The sequence below is a fragment of the Ooceraea biroi genome, chromosome 9 (genome assembly GCF_003672135.1).
Source record: "Ooceraea biroi isolate clonal line C1 chromosome 9, Obir_v5.4, whole genome shotgun sequence".
Classification (NCBI taxonomy): domain Eukaryota; kingdom Metazoa; phylum Arthropoda; class Insecta; order Hymenoptera; family Formicidae; genus Ooceraea; species Ooceraea biroi.
This window is the reverse complement of record NC_039514.1, coordinates 8,974,017-9,001,451: the sequence shown is the minus strand read 5'-3', so window position 1 is coordinate 9,001,451 and position 27,435 is coordinate 8,974,017. Positions and strand designations below refer to the sequence as shown.

Below are 27,435 nucleotides of genomic sequence, written 5' to 3'. Positions count from 1 at the left end.
TAGACGCTTTAAAAGTGGTCATACTGATGTGAAGGACAAAGAACGCTCGGAACAACCAAGAAAGCTTGAAAATGCAGATTTCCAAGCATTATTGCACGAAAATCCAACAGAATCCACTTCAGAACTTGCCAGAGCATTAAATGTTGATCGTACAACAGTTACGAAACATTTACATGAAATGGGAAAAATTCAGAAAGAAGGGAAATGGGTTTGACATGAATTATCGGAAAGTACCATTGCGAACCGGTTGAACATTTGCATTTCGTTGATCGCCAGGTAAAAAAAGAAGAGTCTTTTGTCTCGGATTGTTACTGGGGATGAAAAGTGGATCTATTTTGATAATCCGAAACGCAGAAAATCATGGGTGGATCCAGGCGAACCATCAACATCCACTCCGAGACGCAATATTGACGGTTCAAAAGTAATGCTCTGTATTTTGGTGGGATAGTGTGCTATGAGCTGTTAAATCCGCATGAGACTGTCACGGCTGATCGTTATCGACACCAATTGTACAAGTTGAAGCAAGCATTGGACCAAAAACGACCACCAATTGCGAGTAAACGACGGAAAGTGATTCTTCTTCGTGACAACGCTCGACCTCACGTTGCGTTATCAGTGAAACAAACACTGTTAGAGCTTGAATGGGAAGTCTTACCGCACCCCACGTATTCTCCGGACATTGCTGCATGCGATTATTATTTGTTCCGGTCGATGCGACACGCTTTAGAGGATACACACTTTCATAATTTGGAAGAAGTGCGAAAATTGGTCGACGAATGGATCAACTGAAAAGAAGAGTGATTTTATCGTGGTGGAATCCATCTCTTGCCAGAAAGATGGGAAAAAGTTATAGAAAACGAAGGAAAATATTTTGATTAAGGTATTCATTCATTATCATATTTAAATACATGCGTTTTTGAGCAAAAAAACCCCTCAAAACTAAATCACACCCCTAATAAATATTTCCCGGGGAATGAGATTGTCGCAGGCCATTGAAATGCAAACGATGAGTCGCAAGAGTCGCTGCCTCGGAGAATCCCTTCTCGATCGCCTTCTCGCGATCGCGTTATTCCTCTGATTTCCGGATTTCGTCGTGGCTTTTATCTCTTCCTCTTCGTTAGCGCGGTGTGAACGTCGCGTAAGGAACGCGCGTGACGAGAGGGCCGGCTCGACCCTTCGCGTGACCGCGTGGGAAGGACAGCCGTTATATTTTCAGGTCTCGTAGTGCAACCCTTTCGTGCCAAGGCGTTCGCCGTTAAGTTACACGACCGGCACGATATTAATTAGCCTCGTCTCCTCGCGAGGCGAGGAACCGCCGCGGATTCAGGCGGATCTCGCGCCCGCGCGTGCTCGAAATTCGATCGCTCGCGCCGCTAGCTACCGGCCGGGGGTGGAATAATAATTATCACGCTGCAGTTAACCCTGTTTTTTTTCTTTTTCTCTTTCTCACGGCAGTCTTCGATCACGGGGGAGTCTCGCTGTCGGACTAGCTCGCAGCAATTCTTCTGCCCCGGCCCTGTAATTAATTCCGCGACGCGTCGAAAATTAGAGGCGGATTTATTCTATCCAAACCCTACAGAAAAGAGAAATAGAGAAGGAAAAAGAGAGAGAGAGAGATTTACACGCTCTGCGTCAGTCGATACTCGCACGACCACGACCGACTGACGGCGAATTCTAATTGTCCTGCAGCCCTCGTGTTCCGAATGCAATTTAACCGCCTCCGGCTTTGACCCTGTTATTTTGAACGAAATGATGCGTTTTGGAGCGCCGCGCTACTGTTCGGTAATTCGCGAGAATGATCATACAGCAGTAGCTTCGACTAAATGGCCAGACTAATGACGTGGCTAGGCAGCAGGGCCGACCGGTGCAGAATTGGCGAAATCCTATGGTATATAACGTTGCTTCACGTAACATTTATTAATTCATCGACGTTGCGGCCTTTTTTCCCAACGATGAATATATCGCATCGCGTATTATTCGTGTTCTAAAAAGGGGGAAACGTATTCGGCGGACGAGTGGAGGCAGGTCGGATCTACCGGAGTTACATTCAAGCGCTGAATACCCTCGACGTGCACTCGGCCGGTTACGACAGCATCGAATACCCGAGTACCTTTTTCATCGCGGTTGGCAACGTCAAAAACAAACGACGCCGTTGAAAGCGGCTTTTCCTTTGCAACCGCGCTTCCAATTCCGTCTTTATCGTATCTGCCTCCGCCAACCTGTTCTGAGCTCGAGTGGCTCACGAATCATCGCAAGCTGATGACCATTATGACTCGAATAGTCCGACTGGCTTCCGCAAAATTCGTATCGCGAGTACGTTAGACCTGACACAAGTAAGCTGCAGTTGAAATTAAATTACAAAGTCGCCGAGTGAGCTGCGCGATAATGTCGCAGCCGAGTTCTTGAATCAGAATTTGTGATTCTTTAGGGCAGGCCGTAACGAAGATTAGAATTATCTCGTGATTCAAGTTAATCGGCCTCCGCGGATTCATTAATTGCAGCCTCGTACATTACGCAGACGCTGCTTTTAGATACCAGCTGCAAAGGCAACTGGAAGACCCTCTCGCGTTACCCGCATTAATTAAAACCGTTTTTTAATTAAAGTATCAAGTTCTTTTTTATTACGAGGTCGAGACAGGTCTATCGCTCGTGTCTCATGCACGAGTATCATCGCGACGGAACGTGTGTGTAAAATGGAAATTCAATCGCACGCACCGTAAAAAGTACAGTGTCGACCCACGCGATCTTACAAGACTCATTAAGTCGATCGCTCGGAATCAGCCTAGCTTGATCGCCGCCGCTGTCATTATCTCGTAAAAATTGTTGACAAGCCTCACGTACGCTTCAAGATCCACGGATCCGGTCGGTCCCCCTAACGACATCGCGTCGGAATTGATTCCATTGATAAATCCCGTGCTTTTAATACGAGACCTCGTCGTAGTCTCGACGGCACTTACGAGACTCATAAAGCGGGTGCTTTAACCTCGGTATCAAGCCCGAGTCCGGGATCGCGCTCGGTAATACCGAGAGCCCTGCCTTAATTGATCGTAAGTGCGTTTTTCTACCCGCGGGACGAGACGGCGAACGTTTCCATCTGGTTATGTCGAGATACCGGGCACTCCGGTCTCGCAAGGACTCCCGTGCGAACAGACTCGACGCGATACCGTAGCGCCAGACGGATCGTTAAACCTAAACTCGGCCACGTATTCCCTGAAACGCTGTGAAAGTCTCGCACCTGTCTTGTCTGTTGAAATTTAAAAATCTAGAGTGGAAGCCGCTTCGACACACGTTTTATCGTTTTTTGTTTTGTTTTTTCGTGTCCTTTTATCGCGATACGTAATCGTTGAAATTTGAACCGAGGGAAAGCCCGCGTCTGGGTAGATCTCTTTCTCTGTGCGGTGAAAGTTCCCGTAGTTATGAAATTTTCACGAATTAAAATTAAAGAATATAAGTGGCCAGCGAAGTTTCCTTTGCGAATTACTTTCAGATGGGCTTTGCTTTAGCAGTTTTGCCTGAGACTTATTTGCCGGGAAGTATCGCGAGTAAAAAAGTTGCGGTGCAAAAATACCCGGTCGCCCTCGATATTTCTGCCGAACAAAAGTTCCATGAAGAAATTCCGCCTGAAAATATAATTCGATCCACCAAATCCCTCTCTTGAGTCTATTAATTTATCCAAATTGAGGATTAAACAGTGGAGTTCTTTGTTATCACGCAGCGGATCTCCATAACTTCAAAGTTCCGAGCTTCAAGGAACATAAAAAGATTAGAGATTACCTGCACTTTGTTAGCGGTAATGATCTACCACCACTACTATCTCAACGTGCCGCGATAATTCCGCGCGCGCATTAAACGTCATGATAAATTGTACGCGCGTGTTAACATCTTAACATCGTGCGCGCTCGAGAGAGAAAGACAAAGAGAGCGAGAGAGAGGAGGGGAGAGAGAAAGAGCCCACGCGCGGTTAAGTGGTCAAGTGCAGCAGATATTCCAGGATATACCGTATTCGCTCGACACGTCCGGGGTCCCAGCGTATCTGTCTTGCCGCGCTTCGTGAACGCAGACAGGAGTGCGAACGGTCCAAAACCAAGTGTCAGAATCAGACGGGGTCTCGTTACGCTAAACGCGAGGCGCGAATTCCCGCCGAAGTCGTTAAGCCCCGGCGGATGCACGGGGGAGAGAGAATGCCCCGGCAATCGTGTTCCGGATGTTGCGTGGATGCGGAGAAATATGACGCGTTATACACGCGCGCGCGGCTGCGTTCGCGCGTTCGATGATCAATCATTCGCGTTCGGACGGGGTGAGATCCGACCGTACCCCCGCTGATCGGCGTCTCCGGATATGTCGCTGTATCCGTGCGAGCAATTAGCGTAATTGCCCGCCGGGAAATGTCTTGGAAATGGAAACGTCGCCTCTTAGGTAATAACGTTACGCGCATCCTCGGCGTCCCCGCGTGACGTTACGTCTCTGTCTGTCTGTGCGTCTCCCTTCTTTTTTTCGTCCCGGATTTCCCGTAAAATCTAACTTTGCAGACGAGAGGCGGAACCCTCCAACTCATTGAATACCAATAAAATGGAGCACGCGGAAGATTCGGGTCGCTTCACTGGTTTATAGGAAAAGTCTGAAGGGCATAACGCGACGGCGAGGCATTGGCGAGGCGCGTTCGAGGAGGAAACGATTCCCCCGTTTGAAAGTACTTTCCCGAGCCAGCAACTTCGTTTGTAGCCGCTCGCGAGCGCGACGCGAGGAATCCGCTTTGACAGGCGAACGAAGACAGAGGCAGGCGAATTAAACCGACGTCGTATCCGTTTTTTTCCCGTGATCAGGGAATCGACGGTAAATGCGTAGCGACGTGAGAGTGTAAATGCCTCCGCTTCACGGTATACGGCCTGCGCCGGGCACCCTCGCCGCTGCTGGTAATCGCGTCCGCGCTCGACAGCCATTTAAAAGCCCTCGGAATAAAAAGGGGGACGAGGAAACGAAGGCGCGCTCGTTTCCTCCGCGAATGCATTAAATCAGTCTGTCGGGGAAGCCTCAAAGGTTCCTTACTCCCACGACCGCGACCTCTCGAAAGCTCCGCGCGGAAAACGGAGCTGCAGACGGGCGCGCGAATGAGGTTTAGTCTTTCAAGAGCGATATACGCTCCCCCGGCGCCGCCGTATCTCCGGCATTACTTCGCCATTCATGCGAATCGGAATCGTCAAAGGATCGTAATTCATTGCACCTCAAACACACTTTTCAGTACGTGCGCGACAATGCCGTCGTTCCTTCGGAAACTTTTCAGGTTTTCCCAGGCTCGTTGAATTTGAGCCCGTTTGAGCGGCGCGCGACAAGTTTTTCCGATTTTCTTTGATCGGCGCGCAAAGACAACGCGATGCAATCGCCGCCCTCGACATCGTCCCGTACTTCCGGCCGGCGACGACGATCGGCCGGCCATCCTGACGCGGAAAATCCCTTTACGTCCGGACGCGTTCCGGGATTCTGCGAGGCCGGGATAAACGCCGGGACCATCGATCACGTCCAGCTTCTCGCCCGGGATGATGCTCCTTCCGAGGTCAATCGTTGCGATCGATCGTCTCGCGAGATACACGCCGATATACACCTGCCACCATGCACGTCCGCGCGCTTCAATCACCGTCTCCCTCTTCCTCTTCCTGGTGAAGATTCTCCGCATGAAAATCTCGCCGGCGGCGACGTCCCTTTCGTGCGGCTATGTAGAAGCAAAAAAAACGAGAAAAAAAGGGAAAAAAGCAGTCGCTTTTCGCGGATGATGAGGAGCGTTCTTATCGCAAGTCACGAACCATCTGTCCTCCTCCTCCCCCTCGTTGCGGATGTTGCGAGCGCGCAACCACGTATATTCCCGATACGGATCCCGTAAAGTCTTCACTCCGTAAAGCCGAGAGCCCGCATCTCACTTTTCCCGTCGTATATACCGTCGTTTCCCTACGTAATATGTACGTGCACCATGCGCTCGCGGTCAATGGACAACGTAAGTACGAGTTACGAGCACCGCGCCGCAAAGTTTTAATAAGAATCTCGAGGCGACCGCAGAGAAACGCCGGTGCAGTGCCCCCCCGCGAATGCGAAAACACGGGGAGGATTTAGAAAAATCTTCCCTCCGCTCTCACTCTCTCTCTTTCTCACTCTCTCTCTCTCTCTCACTCACTCACTCACTCACTCACTCACTCACTCACACACTCTCTTTCTCTCTCACACACTCTCTCTCTCTTTCACTCACACTCTCTCTCACTCTCTCTCTCACTCTCTCTCTCTCTCTCTCTCTCTCTTTCTCTCTCCGTCCATTATACCGCAGGATTAAAGTCGCTTACTTATTTTTACGTATTTTTACATATAGCTGCGCTATAGACGAATACAAAAGGTGCACGTGTTACGGGGGGTAAGGGTTACAGAAATCGCGGGAAACGGATTGTAACTCTCAAGTGGAAACTGGGAAGAGCGATGCAGAGAAGAGTAATTTTCTATTTACGGTAATCACGTAAACCGTACAATTTTCTCGGCGCAGATCTCATGTCGCGGGCAAGCGAACGTAATCGCGACGATAATGCGATTCTGAGATGCAGACGTCGCGTGCGTTGGTGGCTCCCCCCCCCCCCAGGGGGGGGGAAGAGGGAAGGGAGCCGAATAAAAAATATTAACCGATCTCGCGCAATCTCGTCTCCTCAGGAGACTTGCGGAGAATTTCCTTTATCGGAATTAAACGTTAACCCAATTTCGGTGCCGACCATGAATACGCTTGTGGATATATCAGGATGGAATATTGCCCCAACCGGAAGCCCTGGCCTCCTTGCCAAAGTCCCGCTAGCTACTTTGGCCGCCAGCCGATTTCTCGAACATCTCTCATGCAAATGCCCCGGTCGCGCCCTTCCGCCGCGTTCATTCCTCCCCGAAATGGCGGCGGTATAAAGGGAGATATCGCGTTTCTACGACTAATTAGAAATGTGAATCTCCTTACCTCCGGTTATCTCTCTCGCGCGCGCGCTAACTCCTTTAATGATTGCGGGCAGGCACGAATCGCGTTTTTCCCGCCCGGAATGTGGATATCGTGACAAAAGTCGTGGAACTCGGATAGCGCCGCAATTATGTCGCGACGAGGGATTTAACTTTTTAAACTATAGCCATTATTACGTAACGTTTGACGTCGGGACCGCCGGTATTTTTCTCCGTGGTGTTACTTGGCCGTGGATATACGTGCGTCGAATTAATTAAAGCGAGCTGCGCGATTTCGGGCTGCAGCCGTGCGAGATTCTCCGCGATCATCACCGAGAAATTCGTCGCGAGAATCCGCTTGATGGACTATACGTAATTGCATCTCGCTATTTCGTATACCATTAACGTATTTCGCGCTGTATATTAATTACTTAGCTGATTCCACCGCCGAGTAACATGAAAGACGATAATCGCCGGTATAGCACACACGGTAATTAGCAAAGGTTCGCCGTTACGTGCTTATCAGCCGTACGGTCATCATCATCTTAATTAGCCAAGCTCGTTGCGCACAGGCGACGTTAGTAAGTTAAAAATATACGAGTGTGTCAAGTAGTAGAGCATGTATCTCACTTTGTCGACAAGCAAACAATGACACATGCTGGCGCCTCCCCATGTTTGTTTAATGTTATCTTAATCGTATCAACATTATTCTAGCCGTGTTTCAGGTCTTTAGATAATACCTAGAACTCCATTATAATTTAAAAATATGAAACGATGAGTTTTACATGTTCTCGTATGTTAATACAAAATTCATATTTATGTCTATCTGCAACTGGCCGCAAGTCTTTGTAAATTTCTCCTTATAATCTCCATAAATGTTTAGAATATTAACGCTGCGGTCATTTAAACGTCGCTTCAGAGATATGCGAGGGACTCGCGCGGAGTGCAAACGGTAACATGCCTCGATTGCGTAACGCGATTCGCCCGGAGCGGAAATTTTACGCGCGATGCTCGACTCTTTCAACCCGGGCGAGCGACGATCACCCCCCGGGACAATTATTCAAACTATTACATTATCAAAGGCGACCGGCCGCGTGTTTTTCATTTTTCGAATTACGCTTTAAATGGCTGCTGAGCGCGCGGCGCAATAAATGCACCGAGAACAGGCTCATCCCGGGCATGAATGCTAAAGCGGCATAAGGATAAAGAGAAGATCGTGGAGAGGGTAAGGGAGCAGTGGGTGGCAAGCGGGCGGGCGGGCGGTGGGACTAAAGTGAATGAATTTATTCATACGAGACGTTGTAACCACCGCTCCGTGGGCGGAATCCAATTTTGCTAGCCGTGCCCGCAGACAGGACGAATAGAACGGCTAATGCCCGTCACGGAGGGCATTCGCCACGTTTAAGCGGAATAGTTACGCCATTTAGCGGCGACTCCAAGTTTTTCCTTGTTCCTTGCCACCGCGCGCGCATCTCGCATCACGAACTCGCGCCAGGCCGACAGTTCCTCCTCTCGTTTCCTGCACCTTCCCTCCAGCATCGTCGGGGAAAGGGTGTGGGTCCAAGTCGTCGGATTTGACGACGACACTGCGTACCTACCGCGCGGTAGTTTACCGCGAATCCCAGCTTGCAAACGACATCCCTCTCGCCCGGCGAAATTTGTTTGGAAACTTTATTCATTCGTAGCAAACGGTCACTCCAGTCCTCTCTCCCCCCGCGCCCACCTCGTCTCCCGATGAATGATTTCGACGGAACTCCATCTCTCGAGCCGGTCTTCCTCAATCCGCGAATTACCGGCCAGGTGAGGCTCCGAAACTTTGGCCAACTGAACGGACGAGTGGTTGGGACGAACGCGACTTGCCCGTTGCATTAGTATTTTTGAGCACTCCAAGAGAACGACTTGGGTTACCGGATAATTCCAGGCGATTTTAATCCCAGCTATTAGCGGCCATTAGATGTAATTTAATAATTGTATCCCCGAAGGGGTCACGAGCGTAAGCGCTGAGTGCTTCTAATGTGCCATTAAAGAGTCCTATACCGACGACAGTTCTGTCGTATTGCTAGCAGCCGCACACAAGCGCGGCGCACGGCGTCACGTACGCGCGATATACCCGTGGAAATCCAATCGCCTACATGTGTACACACCCGAGCTGTCGAGATCTCTTAATACATTGCTTAACCCATTTCGCACACCGCTCCCTAATCGATAAAGTTAAAGAAGATAAGCCGAACGCCCGTAGAAATCCATAATGCGGCCGGTGGTGCCCGTATATCGTGCACCCCACACCTCGCATGTCGTTTGTTCCCACCGCTCTCCCCCTGCGTAATCCGATTTAATCGAAGAGACACGGGAGTCCCCAGCAAAAATACTGCGCTCCGGATTTATCGCGGAACGACCAGATTACCAGTATTATTAAAATAAATGAAGCATTCGAAGCATCGGCATACACGTGACTGAACCAGCTCGTGAGACACGACTCGATCGCTGGGTCCGACCACCGCGAAACGTGACGCAGGACAGAGTCAGAGGTTGCACCGCGCAACTGAAGAATAAATAGAACAAAGATCCCTTAACGCGCCCGGGAAAGCTCGCTGGACGATAAACGACTTTCGCAGCGACCACCGCTGCTTTGTCTCTTACCCCTGAACCGCGCGGATTATCCTCCCGATTGTTTTCGTTCGAGGAGCACCGGATAGAGCCCCCGTTGTTTTCCCGCTTCGCGCCTCCGCGCGTTACCGAATCCGCCTCTGCTCGCAAGCCCTGCGAGAGGGAATCTCTGATCCGCGTAAAAGTACCGCAGCGGCACCCGTGCCGCGACCAGAGGATTTGCGTTGGCGATAATAAACTTGCCGGATATCTCCCTCTCGCCTTTCTCTCTCTCTGTTGCTCGAGGGTTTTCTCACCCCGCGCCCCGGCGGTAGACCGCTGTCAACGCGTGACAGTTTAAAGCGGCATGAGCTAGTCCCTGCAGCCGAAATCACACCGCCGCCTGCTGTTACCTCCGGCATCGGCGTAGGCGCTAGCCAACCAACGAACCAACCAACCAACCAGCCAGCCAACCAGCCAGCCATCCAACCAGCGAACTTTATAGTCAGCGGAAGCCGGTGGCCCTAGTACCCATTAGTTCCTTGAGCCCCGGATACACCGCTTAATCCAATTTGCCAACTCTCGAGCCAAGGCGTAACATACCCACCGAGCGTGACATTTATGCAGCCGGCGGAAAAGCTACACGCGCGAAATTATTGCGCAAACAGGACGACGGAGTCGGCAAATCCCGGACGTTACATGCCTTTGACTCAACGGTTCCCTCCCCCGAGCCACCCCCCTTGCACCGCGGGGGTGGTGAGCCTCTCTCACTCAGGCGAACGGCGTTTAATTATCGACTTTGAGACTTTCGTCCGCACGCGCAATTACGAGATATGCGGCGTCATCGAGCTCGGCAGGGCAAGGGATTGCGAAAGACACGGGGGTGTTGGCCCCGTAAACTCTCGTTGGGCAAGAAACGCGAGGGAGAATTGGCGAGAGCGAAGCGCTCTCGTGGTGGGAATTCCGTTTTTTCTCCTGAAACACCGTTCCAAATAGGTAAACGCGTGCAATCCCCTTCCGCGGTTCATTATGGTCTTCTCGAGAGACCCCCGAGAGGGCTTTCATTTTTGCGAATGCCGGGCACGAGCTTCTGACAACGAGTTCACGAATTGCAATGCGCGAGTTCGCAAGTATAATGCAGGTGGGGAACGGTGGAGTTTACGTAATGCGGGACAATAGCGAGCCAGCTGCGCGGGCTTATTTCACCATGATTATGGAGGTCTTCAGCTCGCCGAGGAGCTAGCTCCTCGTTCGTAGATTGCGGATGGCTATAGAAAGCGCATAATGCGTGGCAAAATATGCTTAAATTGGCCGAGTAGAGCGGCAGAGAGGAATAAAAAAGGAAGCAAGCGCGTTTCAAAACTGTGCAAATATTTTTCCATCGCAAAGGAAGTAACGTCGAACCCCCTTCTTGTCATCGCGTGGCTGTGAAGAGAAATGAGGAGCCAGCGCACATGAAATTAAATGCGGGATTCGAGCTGTTAAATGCGCGATAAATTAAATGCGAAAATTCTCGTGAATCCATGATACTTGACGGAAAATTGCCAACGCTGAATTCAGATCTGGCTCAGCCACGGCATTCAAAGTATAAAAGGGAGTAGTCGCAATTTATACTCGGCCCGTGGTTCCGGCAGTTTAAAGTATCCAGGCGCGTTCGTGTAAATAGAAAGTTTTCGGACAACATTTGGATTAAGGGGGACGCAGGAAGATGGCAAAACTAATTATTCAGTCTAGGAGGATGCTCCCGACCTTAAGAGGGGACGGATGGAACCCCCTAGTCGCGTTTGCGCCAGGACGACGGGACAGGTTCTCGGACCATCTCCGACAAGCAGACAGCGGCGAACTAAATGGAACTCTGCAATCGAACGAGAGGCGAAGCAGAAAGGAGCAGTGGCGTCTCTCTCGGGCGACGGAAGACGGACATGTAAGCACCTTCGCATCGCTAATGTCGAGATCCGGACGAGATTGTCGCGCTCGGTTCATCACGTCTGTCTCGCTTCCCCGTTTGTGTCTCCCCTGAAGAAACGTTTGCAATAAGGGGTCCGAATGGCGAGCAATCCCCTAGGTTAAATAGTCCGTGCAAAAAGAGATTAATGGAGCGATCCGAAAGCATTCTTTCGGATGTCTTTTGACGTCACTGAAATTATGAGCATGACAGGACATTCGCAGACAGTATCACCCTTTCATTAAGAGGGGTTTATAGAGGGCTACGTGTATAAGGGGTTACATGAAATATCTGTGGAACGTTAAGAATTCTTTGGCATCCTCTTTGACACTGACAAACTCGCGGTCCTAATGAAATGAAAGGAAGATTCACGATATTGCATCGGTGACAAATTATTGTTCTCAATATTTAAAAATAATATTTTTGTACTTGTAATGCGACCGGTATTTTTTTGTTACTCGGCTTCACCTGACGCGGCCGGGTCCGCGGCTGTCAGGTCGCTAATTTATTAAAATATAATAAGACGATATATGTACTGGGCGCCAACTGATTTTTATAAAACCAGTAAAATTAATAAGGTCTCAGGGGGTGGATAATTGGGAGGACCCTTTTTATATAATATTGACTATCGGAACAATACTATACTCTACATAATATAGACGATCGACAAGATATGATTGAGAAATAAATAAAAACGTTAGATGAAACTTCCAATACTATATAATATAAATTTGCTTTAGGCAGAATTGTACAAGTTTAGAGTACTCGCAATTCGCGACGGGAGGTCTCTTACTCTGTCAGCCTTTAGTGGGTATATTATTTTGCAGTCTCAACTGTAACCGTCTACGGATGATAGTATTTTATGAAACGGCGATCCGGCTTCTCGGGAGTTGACTCCTGGATCCTCCTGTTAACTTTAGACAAGCACAGCCATCACAAGAGTGCCACACGGTGATCCTGCTCCTTCGAGCATAGACCGGGTACGGTGCCGTCGGTCATTTGCGCATGCGTTCCTTGCCATCGATGGATCGATGTCAATCGATATTTGATGCTGACAGTCGATATAATTGGGCATACGCCCCTGGTCATCGTCCATCCTCGTCCGTTCTATGGGTGGAAACACACCTCGCTGTTCTCTCTTCGCTCCCGTCCACATCGGTCGCCTTCTCACTGCGTCTCCTTCGTCCACAATTCGGTGACCAGCATTGAGAGAACCTCCCGTTTGTCGAAATATGAGCAGTACAAGGTTTATAGTGCAACAATTCAATAATATAATACAATAATTTAACAATTCATACAACAGTTTCAAAAATCAATGATAACTTTCAATAATTTCAAGCATTTCAATGACATATTAATAGTATATAGAAAAAATATAACCACATATAAACACGAACATTTACCAAATAAATATATATATAATAAAATATTTACAATATTTGTATTATTACAAATACTTCCGACGAGCCGGATCACGTCGACGTTGGGGGAATAAACTTACACTGTCACAGTAATAACAGGGAAAAAGAGATAAATTAACTCGGTCGAGAGTTGTGACAGCGTTATTTCTTAAATGCATGCTACAGATGACGAAATTGAACCATTTAGTCATACAAATATCATTCTCATTAGAATATCGTTTGAGATTACAACCTAATCAAACTGTCATAATATTTCAGACCACTATAAGCACGTGATCACGAAGTGATGTGATCACGGACCACTATAAGCACATGGTCACGGAGTCGCATAGATTACGTAAGATTACGTAACATTTATGTGTGTTGTAGCTCTCTGCTATTTTAGAAATTCTTGCATCACGTGTGTAAATACGCGTAACTTTATGTTTCTTTTTATTATTCCTAATTCTTTTATTATTCTTTATCTTTTATTTTAAATATCAAATTACGATCATTTTAATAAATCGTATCAATAAATGCCAGTAATACCGTCCTGATCAATAAATGTCAGCAATATCGTACCGTACCAGTCGATCGATATAAAACTCGCAATTCGCTGCGAGTTTGCTTAACACATCATTACTCGAACCGGTTGTGTCCACCATAACCGCACGACGACGGCTTAAAAAAACGCGGATAGAGCAGAGATACGTCGTCACGCGAGGTGGAAATAAAGCGAACGCGAAACCAGATGAGAGTGCTCGTCGAGATAAATAAGTACCCTTATTTCGCGCGAACAGAAGAAGCATCGGGAGAGTTATCGCGACTTTAAGCTCGTAATAGCACGCTTTACCACTCCGTACGTGACTCGAGCGAGGCTGCAGCCTCGCCTATGTAAATACATAGGCTATTTAATTGCGAACCCATAGACATGCGCTTCTTCGACGTGACAAAAGCACGTACGTGATATCTTGTCGCATGAGTTTAATAATCGCTGTATGTATCATCACGTGGAAATTAAATACTGTGCACGTTTGTAGGATAAACATGTCCGATTTTATAATTTATCAGGCCGAGCTGTCTCGACGGCCTATCAGCATGCGAGTTGATAGCTCTAAGCGAGCGATGGTTTATTTTGCGGCGTTCCTGTGATCAGATGACGATACGGTCACAGGGTGGTCCATCGTGGCGACGATTCTTTGTTTGCAAGCGTATAAAAGCAACGTGTCCGAACATGGGCACTCATTCGCGAATCACTAACGAATCACTCGTGAGCCACCCGTTGCAAGATACTTTGTCGCGAGTCAGTCATCCTGATACCTTTGTATTATTCTCCAATAAAGTATTTATCTACGTACGTGTTCCTCAATCAATTTACAAATCAGAAGTGTGTAAGGTAAATGTAAATCATAGTTCGCGCTCTTGAGATAAGCGATAGTACATAGCGGATGTCGCGAGTAGCGCGGGGGTCGCGGCGCGTCAGAACACGTCGAGCGGTTAGAGCGGCAATACGTTGTACACGTTGCAAGAAAGATTAAACCGCGCAGTTATTCAGTAAACCCTCTTGTTTCTCCTGAAGTATACCTTAAAGTATCAGAAGTGGGATTCGCCCATACGCACACAAGTGTAAGATCTGGAAAGATAGTCGAGACTGACAGGTCGTATAGAGGATCAGAATGAAAACAAGTTGGTCACAACAGTAGGAGTATTGGCCGTACAGCCTAAGACCTAGGCGTGTGAACCAGGGATCCCGGAGAGTTCGAGTTCAAATCTAAGGCAGTCTCCTAGTTATTTTTCGCCTCTTACACAAGTGACTAGTCGGTGCACTGAAGAAACTATCGGAAATTCATTCGGTCCGAGTACCGGTAGACGCCCTGACGATAGATTATGTGCGCGAAGAAGTGAGTGCCGTTGTCTTGCAAGAGAATTCAATTAAGGTTGTCACGAGTTCCTCACGGAAGTAACAAGACAATGGAGAACAATCTGAAGAAAATCACGATACCTCAGCTCAAGGCCGAGTTACAGAGGCGAGGGCTGCCGACCAGCGGGACAAAGAAAGATCTCATCGATCGTTTGGACCATAATGATCCTAATAGAGGATGGATCGACAGAATTGTGCGTGCCGAAACCGTCGAGATCGCTCAGGATATCGTTCCGGATGAAGGTGAAGCATCAGGTGTGTCTGGAGGGAACAGAAGCGACACAGAAGACGACATGACAAGGTTAGCGCACGGCAGCAGCAATCGCGCGGGAAATGTCGAGCGAAGGTCGTCGGCATTTCACCAAGGCGCTAACGATCCGGATGTTAACGAATTAGCGCGTCGATATCGTAACATGCAGCTCGAGGTCGAGTTCGAACGACGTGAAAATGCGTGTTTAAGAAGAGAGTTGGATATCGCCAGACGAGAAAAAGAAGAGCTACAACGAACCAGACGGTTTCCAGACTTTTAAGAAGGAGAATATCAGTTTCATGTTGGAATTGGTGGCATTCTTTGACGGAGGTGCTGGTACGTTCAGAAAATGGGAACAGCAGATCTGGCAGCTGTGTGTGGCCTATCACCTCGACGATGATCGCGCCAAACTGCTTGTCGGCAATAAATTGAAGGGGAAGGCGAAAAGTTGGTTTCAAGCAGAGGATACGATTACCATGAGCCTTGATGAAATAATGGACGGCTTCCGGAAAATGTTAAGGAAGACATTTGAAGCAAGAAAATGGGAGACATCGGAAAATTTCGCTGACTATTTCTACGACAAGGTGGTGCTGGCGGAGGAAGTTCCAATCGACGAGAAAGACATGGTCAATTACCTAATTGATGGTATTCCAAGCGACTTGCAAGATTTGGCAAGAATGAAAGAGTTTTCCACGAAAGAAGATATGTTAAAAGCGTTCGAGAAAGTTGAAGCTCAACGCGAGGAACAATACGAAACGTGATCCACGGCAGTAAGACACGACGCCAAGCCGGCCGATTCGTTCAAAGATAGCGGAAAGAAGGACGAGAAACAGACGATCAACGACGAGAAGAAAATTAAGAGTTTTCGTTGTTACAACTGCAACAAGCTGGGACATCTGGCTACCGAGTGCCAACAGCCAAAACGTGAAAAAGGAGCGTGCTTCAAAAGTGGCGAGACGGGCCACAAGTCCAAGGATTGCTCAACGAAGGTGACGCCATCATCGCAGGTTGCAGTCATCACTGAGGTAGCGGACAAAGCAGAGGAGGATCAGGTTTGCGCCATCACCAGCGGTGCGGAGGACGAGGGAACGTTCTTCAGATATGTCGATTACGAGATTGACTGTTTCGGTAACAAAGAGACAATTAGATTAAAGACATTAATGGACACAGGTAATAATAAGTTAGCTTTATAAAAGAATGTTTCGTTCCGCGAGAAGTGATAGAATTGATGAACCACCGGGAAATTATAGTGGTATTAATAATTCTCCGTTGCGAGTGCTAGGACAGGTGCGCTTAAATATTACTTTAGATAACGAAACTAAAGATAATATAGTAATATTCGTTGTTTCGGATACGACAATGGTAAGCCTTATAGTGTTAGGCCGTGATGTAATCAAAAGCTTTGGTCTAGGGTGTGACAGTGTAAGTTTATTCCCCCAACGTCGACGTGATCCGGCTCGTCGGAAGTATTTGTAATAATACAAATATTGTAAATATTTTATTATATATATATTTATTTGGTAAATGTTCGTGTTTATATGTGGTTCTATTTTTTCTATACACTATTAATATGTCATTGAAATTCTTGAAATTATTGAAAGTTATCATTGATTTTTGAAACTGTTGTATGAATTGTTAAATTATTGTATTATATTATTGAATTGTTGCACTATAAACCTTGTACTGCTCATATTTCGACAAACGGGAGGTTCTCTCAATGCTGGTCACCGAATTGTGGACGAAGGAGACGCAGTGAGAAGGCGACCGATGTGGACGGGAGCGAAGAGAGAACAGCGAGGTGTGTTTCCACCCATAGAACGGACGAGGATGGACGATGACCAGGGGCGTATGCCCAATTATATCGACTGTCAGCATCAAATATCGATTGACATCGATCCATCGATGGCAAGGAACGCATGCGCAAATGACCGACGGCACCGTACCCGGTCTATGCTCGAAGGAGCAGGATCACCGTGTGGCACTCTTGTGATGGCTGTGCTTATCTAACGTTAACAGGATCCAGGAGTCAACTCCCGAGAAGCCGGATCGCCGTTTGATAAAATACTATCATCCGTAGACGGTTACAGTTGAGACTGCAAAATAATATACCCACTAAAGGCTGACAGAGTAAGAGACCTCCCGTCGCGAATTGCGAGTACTCTAAACTTGTACAATTCTGCCTAAAGCAAATTTATATTATATAGTATTGGAAGTTTCATCTAACGTTTTTATTTATTTCTCAATCATATCTTGTCGATCGTCTATATTATGTAGAGTATAGTATTGTTCCGATAGTCAATATTATATAAAAAGGGTCCTCCCAATTATCCACCCCCTGAGACCTTATTAATTTTACTGGTTTTATAAAAATCAGTTGGCGCCCAGTACATATATCGTCTTATTATATTTTAATAAATTAGCGACTTGACAGCCGCGGACCCGGCCGCGTCAGGTGAAGCCGAGTAACAAAAAAATACCGGTCGCAAGGCTGCGAAAAGTGGAAACTCAAGCAATAGCCGATATTTTAAATATCGAGATAAGTGAGTCGCGTAGCGAAATAGCGGACTCTTTGAATATCAACACCAATGTACCGTATGAAGTGCAATTAAGTTTGCGAGAACTTTTTTTGTCCGAATACAGCCAAATAGTCCAAAAGTGGATATGGAATTAAAGTTGCATTTGACGAATGAACAACCATTCCATTTTAATCCGCGTCGAGTATCTGTCGCGGATCACTAACGAATCACTCGTGAGCCACCCGTTGCAAGATACTTTGTCGCGAGTCATCCTGATACCTTTGTATTATTCTCCAATAAAGTGTTTATCTACGTACGTGTTCCTCAATCAATTTACAAATCAGAAGTGGAATCAGAGAGAAGAGTCTCTCAATCGAGTCGTTTCGTCACGTTCCTCTCTCTCTCTCTCTCTCTCTCTCTCTCTCCTCCATTAAAAAAAATTCGTTCCTCCACGTTATCGTCAACGTTATATTAAGCAATGCAGGAAATAAAAATACATCAACCGCGAGTTTCACGTAGTTACGCGCACGCAGCTGTGTGCGTCGTTTCGTACGAGCGTTTCAGACAAGACGCGCAACGGCAAGCAATGAATAAGAATTAAATTCCATCAAAGGCAAACCGTCTTTTATTGACCAGAATTGCGGTACAGAGATGTTTAACTAGTTATTTAACAATCGTTGACCGCACTTTAGAGGAGACTCTACCATTTACCAACAAGTGATTAAACATATTGAAGATGTGACCGAAACAGAAGAATAGATACCACATCCTTGATCTTTCCTACACTATTGACAGTGTCTAAAAAAAATGGCTACGACTTTTATAACGACCACCCAGTATAAGAACGCCGACAACGCTAAAAGCTACAATAAAAATAACGCGTGGTCAGAGATATGACGGTGATGAGTCGTACAAAAAGCAGCAGCACGGCCTCTCCGTTCGCCGTCTCGGCCGCATTCGATTCGGCTCGTAAATCTTGCTTGCGCGGCCTGGATCCGCGCGTCGTGCGTGGACTCGCATCGACTTCCCTCCTCCCCGCTTCGCGACGGATATCGGCCGGACATACGCCACCGGGGCATTTAAAACGGAGCAATTAGCCGATGAGTGCGGAGGCCGCCGGTTACTTTATAATCATTAACGTCAAATACCCCCGGGCGAGTCGGGGCGCCGGCTGAAGCAACAAGAAACGCCGACCGGGGCAACGCATGCGAGATTAACGCGCGGAAAGTTCCGACTTTATTCGGCTCGGTCCCGCGCGCGGCCGCTCGCTCGCGTCTGTCTTAATATATCGCCCGTCTTCGCAGCTTCGGAAGGCCGAAACGTGTAAGTACCGGCGCGAGAGGCACGTTGGCCGCGACGGCGATGGATTTATTGCCGAAAAATAGGGCTACTGCCGTGGTAACCGCGATCTTACGTGGCACGCTGTTATTTCTCCGCGGTCAATGAAGCCGGAGTGCTGAGAGCTTTATTCAGGAATATTTTCGGAGCAAGTCAACAGGAGAAAGAAAGAGGAGAAGAGAGACTCGAGAAAGTCGCAATACATAGTCCAGACTGCTTAATGTTAATTACCAGCTAATTTCCGCGCAACAACAGTTTTTACGCGGAATGCACGCGGCAGCATGCGTTTACGCCGAGCGACGAGCAGACGGGAAATTGTACACGTCCATAAATCGCTGCAGGCAGTTGACTCTTACTGGAGATATGCGCAAGCTGCGTTCCCTCGCATTGTTTGAGCCTCACGTCTCCGCGCGCGTCTCGCCGTTTATTCCGGAATCCTGTGTACCGAACGTTTTTCTCGAATCGTATCGAAGGCAGCAAGGCACATAGCGAAATGCACGGCGCCAAGATAAACGGAAGTGATCTCTCGGTACGAGAGAGCGGCGCGCGCGAGTCGACGACGATGAGAGACGGGGGACGAGTACACGCTGGTACACGCGGGGAGGATTACCGAGTTGGCCGAGAATTTAAAGGAGCTCCGGTCTACGGACGTTAGATAAATGGTTTAATAACCCGAAAACGATAACTGCCGCGCAAATGTCCCCCATAATTCGTGCGCCCGGAACGTTCCACGACTGCCGGTCCATCCCCCTCGGGACCGTAACGCCACCCTTACGCGCCCCCGGCCGGGACTGCATATGTATGCATTTCCCTTCGCCCGCGCGCCGCCCGCCGTCGGTTACAACGATTGCAACGGCAGCAATTATGCGGCAAACACGGGAAACGGTTACTTCCCCCGCGATCATTAACGTCCAATTCTCTTAACGCGGCAGGTCCCTCGCTGCGCGGTAGATCCCCGCAAACGCATTTTCGCGCTCCGCTCGACGCTACGCCGAGGAAACCGCCGAGGAACAACACGAGCCACCGACTCCAACTTACTTAACAACAAGCCGTAAGTTCTCGACCCCGCGAGCATTTACTTTAAGGATCCTCCAGCCTGCCCTTAGTTCCGAATGTACGTGCACCATTTCGGTCTACGTGCGCGCCCGCGCGCACGAACATTATGTCTGCAAGCGTAGCTCGCATCATTATAACGATGTCTAACGAAGAGCGCGGTTAAAAGTAACACGGTATATTTTACGAGGCATTTTTATCAAAGTGCAGCGAGGTGAGAGAGAGTGATACGTTTGCTATAAGAACTGCGGAGTGCGGTTTAAGAGCTCCCACACGGTGGAAATGCATACAGCAATAAAAATGCAGATTAGGACCGCGAGATAAATGACGTATAAAAGGTAACGTTGATGAAAGTACCGGGACGAAACGTCCGACGTAGCGACGCGGTGGCTGCTCTGGATATTTGTTTTCTTTTCGGTAATTTTAATTTATGTCCGACTCGGACGTCGTTCCCGACGACGTCCAAATAACGATGAAGCCGTTGTTTGTCGACGAGCGTAATTCTCGCAGTATGGCCTCGCGTATCAAATCCGAGCCGCGGTATTGTGATATTCGTTACGGTTCTATAAAGATCAGGTGGGGAGGGGGAGCGCATAAAATTTTATACTGCGGATACCACTATTCCAGTTAACGGTCCACGTAATTTACTGTCCTCTCGTGCAAAGAACGACGCACGCCAAGGATAATAATGTTACAACCACACGGATTAACCGGGATGCTTTCGTACGTACGTGCGTACGTATATACGCGCGCGCGTAACAAATAGCCCGCTGCGATCTAAACGCAGCGCAGCCTCCTACGCTCGGGATCGGCTATCGACGAGAAGTATCGCGATGCGGATTTTCAACGACGCGACGAGATTGCCACGCTCAGATTTACGAAGCTCCGCAGAGACGGCCTCGCCGAGAAAACGCGCGGAGTGCCCTCGCGATCCTCTCGTGCACGCGTCGTCATCCGATTCGATTGTACGTACGTGTGTACGCGCAAACACGCACGACGATGGGACACGACTGCGTCCATTTGTGCCTATCGCGCTTAACGTGTCGTTTAATCTGCGAGCCGTTCGTGTAGCTCTCTCTGTCTGCCTCTATTTATCCCTCTCTCTCTTGCGAATGGAGCGAACGCAGCGTTTGCGCCAAGTGACAAAACCTGTTTTCAAGCTGCCATCGAGCAGAACACGGATGTAGGGGAGCAAAAGTGTGAGGGAGGCAGGAGGGAGAAATGGCTGGAGGATCAAGCAGAAAGACGTATACAAGGGGGATGAAAGAATGGAAGAACGATCATGAAAGGGCCGGTACTGGCACGGCCGAGATTGCATTTGGTTCATCAACAGTGGCGCCGAAATTAAAATCAGGAATAAGCAGGAGAATATAATCCTTTAAATCCGTCGTTTAGCTAAAATTTTTAAATCTCCAAGTATATTCGTGCGGGGTGCAAAATAGGATACCAGGGATAAGATCGTAACGAGATGTTAATATGAAGCGGTTGGGATATCGAGAAACGCACAGTCGGACAATTTCTGCCCTGGTTGACCCAGCTCGCGTAAAAACGCTGACCGAACGGTCCCGGACGCGCGAGAGGAAGCGAGGCCGACGTACGGCTGCCTGTTGGGAAACGTCTCTCATTACTGAGAGTGCTCGCCGATGAGAGAGAGAGAGAGGGAGAGAAAGTCTGAAATAATTATTGCGTTCTCGCGCGCTTTCGAGCTTACTCGCGAAAATCAGCAGTGACCGACCGCGAAGCCCTCCGCAAGCGACTGTTGGCATAAGCCTAATCACGGAAAGTCGATTCTCTCCGCACGGTATAATTCCGCGGGAATTACTCCGCAGACAAAGACGAGCCTCGCCGAGACTAGAGCCGATCAAATATTTGCTTACGTACGAAAGTCATATCGAATATCAGAGATCGGAGCGGAGTGATTAAAAGCGGCTCGGAAAAAAGGGAGCTCCAAGTGTGCGTGCGTGCGAGCTGAATGGAGGCTGTGCGGTCGCATGATGAGATGAAAGATAAATCGTTGAGCCGTGGAACGGGATAAGGCTAACAGCATCAACGATGTTGTTGTCAAATGGGTCATGCCAGTGCTGGATCGAATGTTTTGTCAAATGAAATTTCTGTGTTTTATTATTTTGTCTAAAAGAAAGAAAGTGCTTCGAGTTCTCTCGGTGAATTTTTCCGAGTTTATTTTTCCCGCAAGACACTGGTCTTTCCGCAATTTTTCATCTAGACTGATTAATTAAGAGGCGAGTCGATAGAAGAAGAAGAGTCGGTCGCGTCGCGTGATACTTTCGCTTGATTATGGCGCGTAAATACGCTGACGAGTTCATATATTCACGGCGAGAACGCTGACGTCGTAAATATTACGGATTCATGTCGTCGTCGTCGTCTCCGTCGGTTGCAAGAAGTCCCGGACGTCTCGGTGATCCCCCGAGGATTTTCCTATGGCGATTTTTCACTCGGCTCGAGAAAGGACGTCTTCCGAGGCCGGGAGAATGGAGCCCCGGCGTCACCTGCACGTTGGCGAAAACAGATTTTTCAAATCCGCCGCTTTGGCGCCTCCGCCCCTCAGACTCAACCCCCTCGACCCCTCATGCCAATGGGAATTGTAAGAATTTCCGTTCGACCCCCGACTTCGTCTCGCGCGCGACGGATGAATTTCGCGAATTGAATTTCCTGATGCTGACAGTAGGACATGCAAAAAGCGCCTGGGGCGCTCTCGCTCGATGTCTACATCGATTCTCGCGACTCGACATTTTCACGATGTGTCGCGGTGTATTGACAATGGCATTACCAGAGGATATTGGCGACGAGGGCCGCGATTCATGCCTGCAGTGGCAGTAATAAGAAAAAATGTTCTCGCCTCGTTACGAAGAGGAAATTACGCGATCATTATTCCCACGTCGGCCGAGAAAAACGTAAATGATTATTTATAATAACGGTTCTCGTGGCGTAGAATTTCGTAGATTTTCCTGAGCGATGTTCGCCCGTCCAAAAGTAGCGAGAGTGCAAAAACGTGCTTGTCAGTTGCAGAAGGGTACGCGAACACATATTTTTAACGTGCGCCGCGAATTCTTCCGGATCGGGAATGCGATTCTTTTTCTCCGCGCGCTAATCTTGGATTTCGGAACGGAGGAACGTCACACGCGGCGCGTTAATTTCATTGTCGCGAGCGTGCTGTTGGTGGCGGCAGCGAAACGTTTCTCCTCCGTGAGTCATTTCGCGCTCGTATTTCGTATCGGGGAAAACACAGGGGCGTCATCACGCGCGACATTTCTCATTTCGCGATACCAGCCGCGCGCGCGACACGCTCGCCAGAGGGGAAGAACGAGAAAAGGGGAGCATCCGAGGGAACGTGACCGTAATCTACAAAAAATCTCGGCCGACTAGATGCACAAAAAACGCACGCTCCGAAATCTCCGCGGCGCGTCGCCTCGCGAGAGCATATTTCTTCGCGGGACAGCGGGATGCTGCAGAGTCGATAAGCGACCTCCGGCTTTTTCTTGGCTCGTCTGCGCTTCTTTCCGTGATTGCGCAACGCGCTCGGAGCGAGACTCGATTAAGTCCAGGATTTATATGAAGTTTACCGTAAACATTAAACTTAAAGTGGAGCTACCCTCCTGGATTATAAATCCTTATAAATCTGGACCACCGAGATTACATCTCAATTTACATCCCAACGTTCTCTTCCCCTCAGGAGGAGAGAGAAGAGGATTGCACGTATGGCTCTGTTTCGTTCTGGTGCCCGCGAGGGACGCGAGGGGTCTGGAGGAACCGAGAGAGTCGTCAGGCAAGTCAAAAGTATTGGATACAGATTTTCCGATGCGGATCTTAAGGGGAGAAGGGTAGTCTATACGGGGTGCACAGCCGAAAACTCTACTCGCTGCTTTCTTCTCCAGTTCCGTCGGTTCCTCGACAACGTCGCGGAGGGTCCGGAAAGTTTTCGATCGCACCACCTCGTCCGCGTTGCGTCGCTCTCACCCTCACCCTCTCCCACGTCGTTCTGGTCCTCTCAGATAGATGCACCGGGTTCGGCGAGAAAGCCGGCTATATATCCATTCAATCCCGGCTCTTTTTCCGCACGCCGCCGCCGCCGCCGGAGACAAATCGCGCGCCAGTCGCAGATATTGCGCATATCTAAACGGGCCGCATTTAAAACGTAAAGCGTATCTCCTAGAGACCCTATAATAAGAGTCTTGCCATAAAGCGATCTGGGCAAAATCCTGCGAGAGAGAGAGGGATACATTGGGTGCTTCCCAATTGCTTACGCATCTTAACACAAAAGCATTTTATTGGCTATATATTATCTTGTAAGATGTTTTAGATAATACATAGCCAATAAAATGCTTTTGTGTTAAGATGCGTAAGCAATTGGGAAGCACCCAATGTATCCCTCTCTCTCGCAGGATTTTGCCCAGATCGCCTTGGCAAGACTCTTATTATAGCCATTATAGGGTCTCTAGTATCTCCGTCGTCGGCACAAGCCCGGGAATAGACATTTATCTATTATATTCCGGGGGGGGGGGAGGGGGACGAAGGCCGGAATTCGCACACAGAGCACGCCAAGCACGAAGAGCGTATCCTCTCTCGTAAATGAAGTAGGTATATTTGGGTATCGGCCAGGGCGGCGGGCCAACGGAGAAAGTTTTCGCGGTGCCACACGCGGATTTGTCACTTTTATAGGAGCCATTCATGTAAAAAGCACGCCCTCATTAGAAAGGTGCTCGCGCAGAATACGACGAAGCTACGTACGCCGCGCGGACATAAGTTTCACGTCATAACCGGCCACCTCACGTGCCCGTGGCACATTCGACTAATTGAGACTATATTTCCGACGGGATATTACGCTGTAATTCAAGACTTCATTTATCAGACACGTTAGTTCCCGAAGGAGTCGACATAACTTCGCGACTCTTACTACACTGAGAAAAATGATTTGATTGTATCAACAAGACGTATCTGATAGAATCCATTTTGGTTAAACTAACCAAGAATTTCTAGTTATCGCGATAGGACTGGATATTTTATAACTAGAACGTTTGATAGACTGTACTATAAGAATTTGGTTAGTATTTTCCAGTTGGATCTATAAAACTTCTAGTTATATTACACTAGACATAAGAACAAACGAAGATGCAATCAGAATTCTGGTTAATCGCAGGGCACTCCAGCAGCATTCTATTGTTTCGTGTCGTGCGTGTTGCATGTTCGGGAAACGGATCGGCACGGACGGCACGTTTTCCTCCTCTAGTGAAATGAAATTAGTTAGTGGAATGGCTGTGAAGTGATGGCGGATGAAAAAACGTGTTCTCTTCTTATATTTGTTTATACAGGGTGTCCCGTAATAATCGCCTAACCTCTCGTATGCCAATAGAGCAGATCGAGATGAACAGAAAAGTCCCGTACCATTTTGCGATATTCGCAATAATAATCCTACACCTCGAGCGGCTCGGCACTTGCCTCCGCGCGCTCTGGATTCGCTTGACTTTAATATGCAATATTTCGATTATTATTGCGAATATCGCAAAATGATATGGGACTTTTCTGTTCATCTCACATCTGTTCTATTGGCATGCGAGAGGTTAGGCGATTATTACGGGACATCCTGTATAAATATCAACATGATATTTCATTTACAGCAATCCAAGAAAACTCACGGTAATGAAACAGAAAAACGTTTCTTTTCACTAAACAGTCATGTTAATTTAACTAAATACATTTAGTATTATTATCAAGAAAATCTGGTAAATTTAACAGGAAGGAATTAATCATGCTCATCTGGTAATTCCTAAAAGAATTCTGATTCGTCCATTTTCCAACAGACAAACTGGTTGAACCTACCAGATTTCTAATTAATGCAACCAGATTTTTTTTCAGTGTACGTATGAGTCAAACAATATTCGGGGAAAGCAAGAGAAATTTGAATACCACTCTGTACGCAGTTGCTGACTATTGATCAAATTAGCACGGTCAAATTATCACACTCGTCATAGATTCCATCCATCATCGGCCGATGCGTTTCCCGATGACGACAGATGTGTGTGCGATAATTATATTCTTGCGGTGCAAGAATAGCTCATCCCGCGCCTCCACTGGAGAATTAAAAAATGTCAAACCTCCAGCGGTGATGCGCTATTTTTCGGTACGAGCGGCGCGGTCGGCTCGTAGAAGCTATTCATAGAAAGCCATGTCCGAAACGGCAGTACTCGGCTCTCGGCACGTAACTCTTGGCAGTAATAATCTCGGCGAGTTTCCATTAACCATAAATATAACGGAGTAATACCGAGACGCCTGCTGGTCCGGAACGAGATTCGACAGGAACCCGATATGCAAGATGACCCTGAGATCGGATCAGCCGGTCTAAAGTTTCCTGCCTTGCCTCGTGTTTCGGAAGCGGTCGATTGGAAATCTTCTGCAAACAATAATCGCAGGACACTGTGGAACACCATCGAAAAGCGTCACCGCATGCAGAAGCGGGACGACATTTAATACACGTCGTACGATTTCAAGTATATCGTCGGATGCGCTCGCGCGGCGTGTATGAGGTATTTGAGACCGTCATGGTTCCTATGAGTTGTCGTCAAACGGAACTATTGTTTCTTTAAGCAGACACGTCGCGCTTCCTAATTTATAAAATTGAATACTCTGTGACAGTGTAAGTTTATTCCCCCAACGTCGACGTGATCCGGCTCGTCGGAAGTATTTGTAATAATACAAATATTGTAAATATTTTATTATATATATATTTATTTGGTAAATGTTCGTGGTTATATTTTTTCTATATACTATTAATATGTCATTGAAATGCTTGAAATTATTGAAAGTTATCATTGATTTTTGAAACTGTTGTATGAATTGTTAAATTATTGTATTATATTATTGAATTGTTGCACTATAAACCTTGTACTGCTCATATTTCGACAAACGGGAGGTTCTCTCATTGATTTTTGAAACTGTTGTATGAATTGTTAAATTATTGTATTATATTATTGAATTGTTGCACTATAAACCTTGTACTGCTCATATTTCGACAAACGGGAGGTTCTCTCAATTCTGGTCACCGAATTGTGGACGAAGGAGACGCAGTGAGAAGGCGACCGATGTGGACGGGAGCGAAGAGAGAACAGCGAGGTGTGTTTCCACCCATAGAACAGACGAGGATGGACGATGACCAGGGGCGTATGCCCAATTATATCGACTGTCAGCATCAAATATCGATTGACATCGATCCATCGATGGCAAGGAACGCATGCGCAAATGACCGACGGCACCGTACCCGGTCTATGCTCGAAGGAGCAGGATCACCGTGTGGCACTCTTGTGATGGCTGTGCTTGTCTAAAGTTAACAGGAGGATCCAGGAGTCAACTCCCGAGAAGCCGGATCGCCGTTTGATAAAATACTATCATCCGTAGACGGTTACAGTTGAGACTGCAAAATAATATACCTACTAAAGGCTGACAGAGTAAGAAACCTCCCGTCGTGAATT

The 27,435-nt window shown here is 47.8% G+C and overlaps 2 protein-coding genes across 3 annotated transcripts in view; one reads left to right on the top strand and one right to left on the bottom strand.

Moving 5' to 3' along the window:
* The window catches only part of LOC105279013 (beta-1 adrenergic receptor), a 164,485-nt gene that overhangs the window by 38,859 nt on the left and 98,191 nt on the right, over positions 1-27,435 (bottom strand). The gene's annotated exons all lie outside the window — the stretch shown is intronic.
* On the top strand, positions 13,142-17,879 carry LOC105279012. Its single transcript, XM_026972480.1, has 2 exons — positions 13,142-15,314; positions 15,471-17,879. Exons 1-2 carry the CDS (start codon positions 14,848-14,850, stop codon positions 15,472-15,474), a joined length of 471 nt encoding a protein of 156 aa, XP_026828281.1. The 5' UTR covers positions 13,142-14,847; the 3' UTR covers positions 15,475-17,879.

Coding starts and splice junctions, on each gene's coding strand:
- LOC105279012 (XM_026972480.1), top strand. CDS start 14,848: ATGGAGAACAATCTGAAGAAAATCACGATACCTCAGCTCAAGGCCGAG.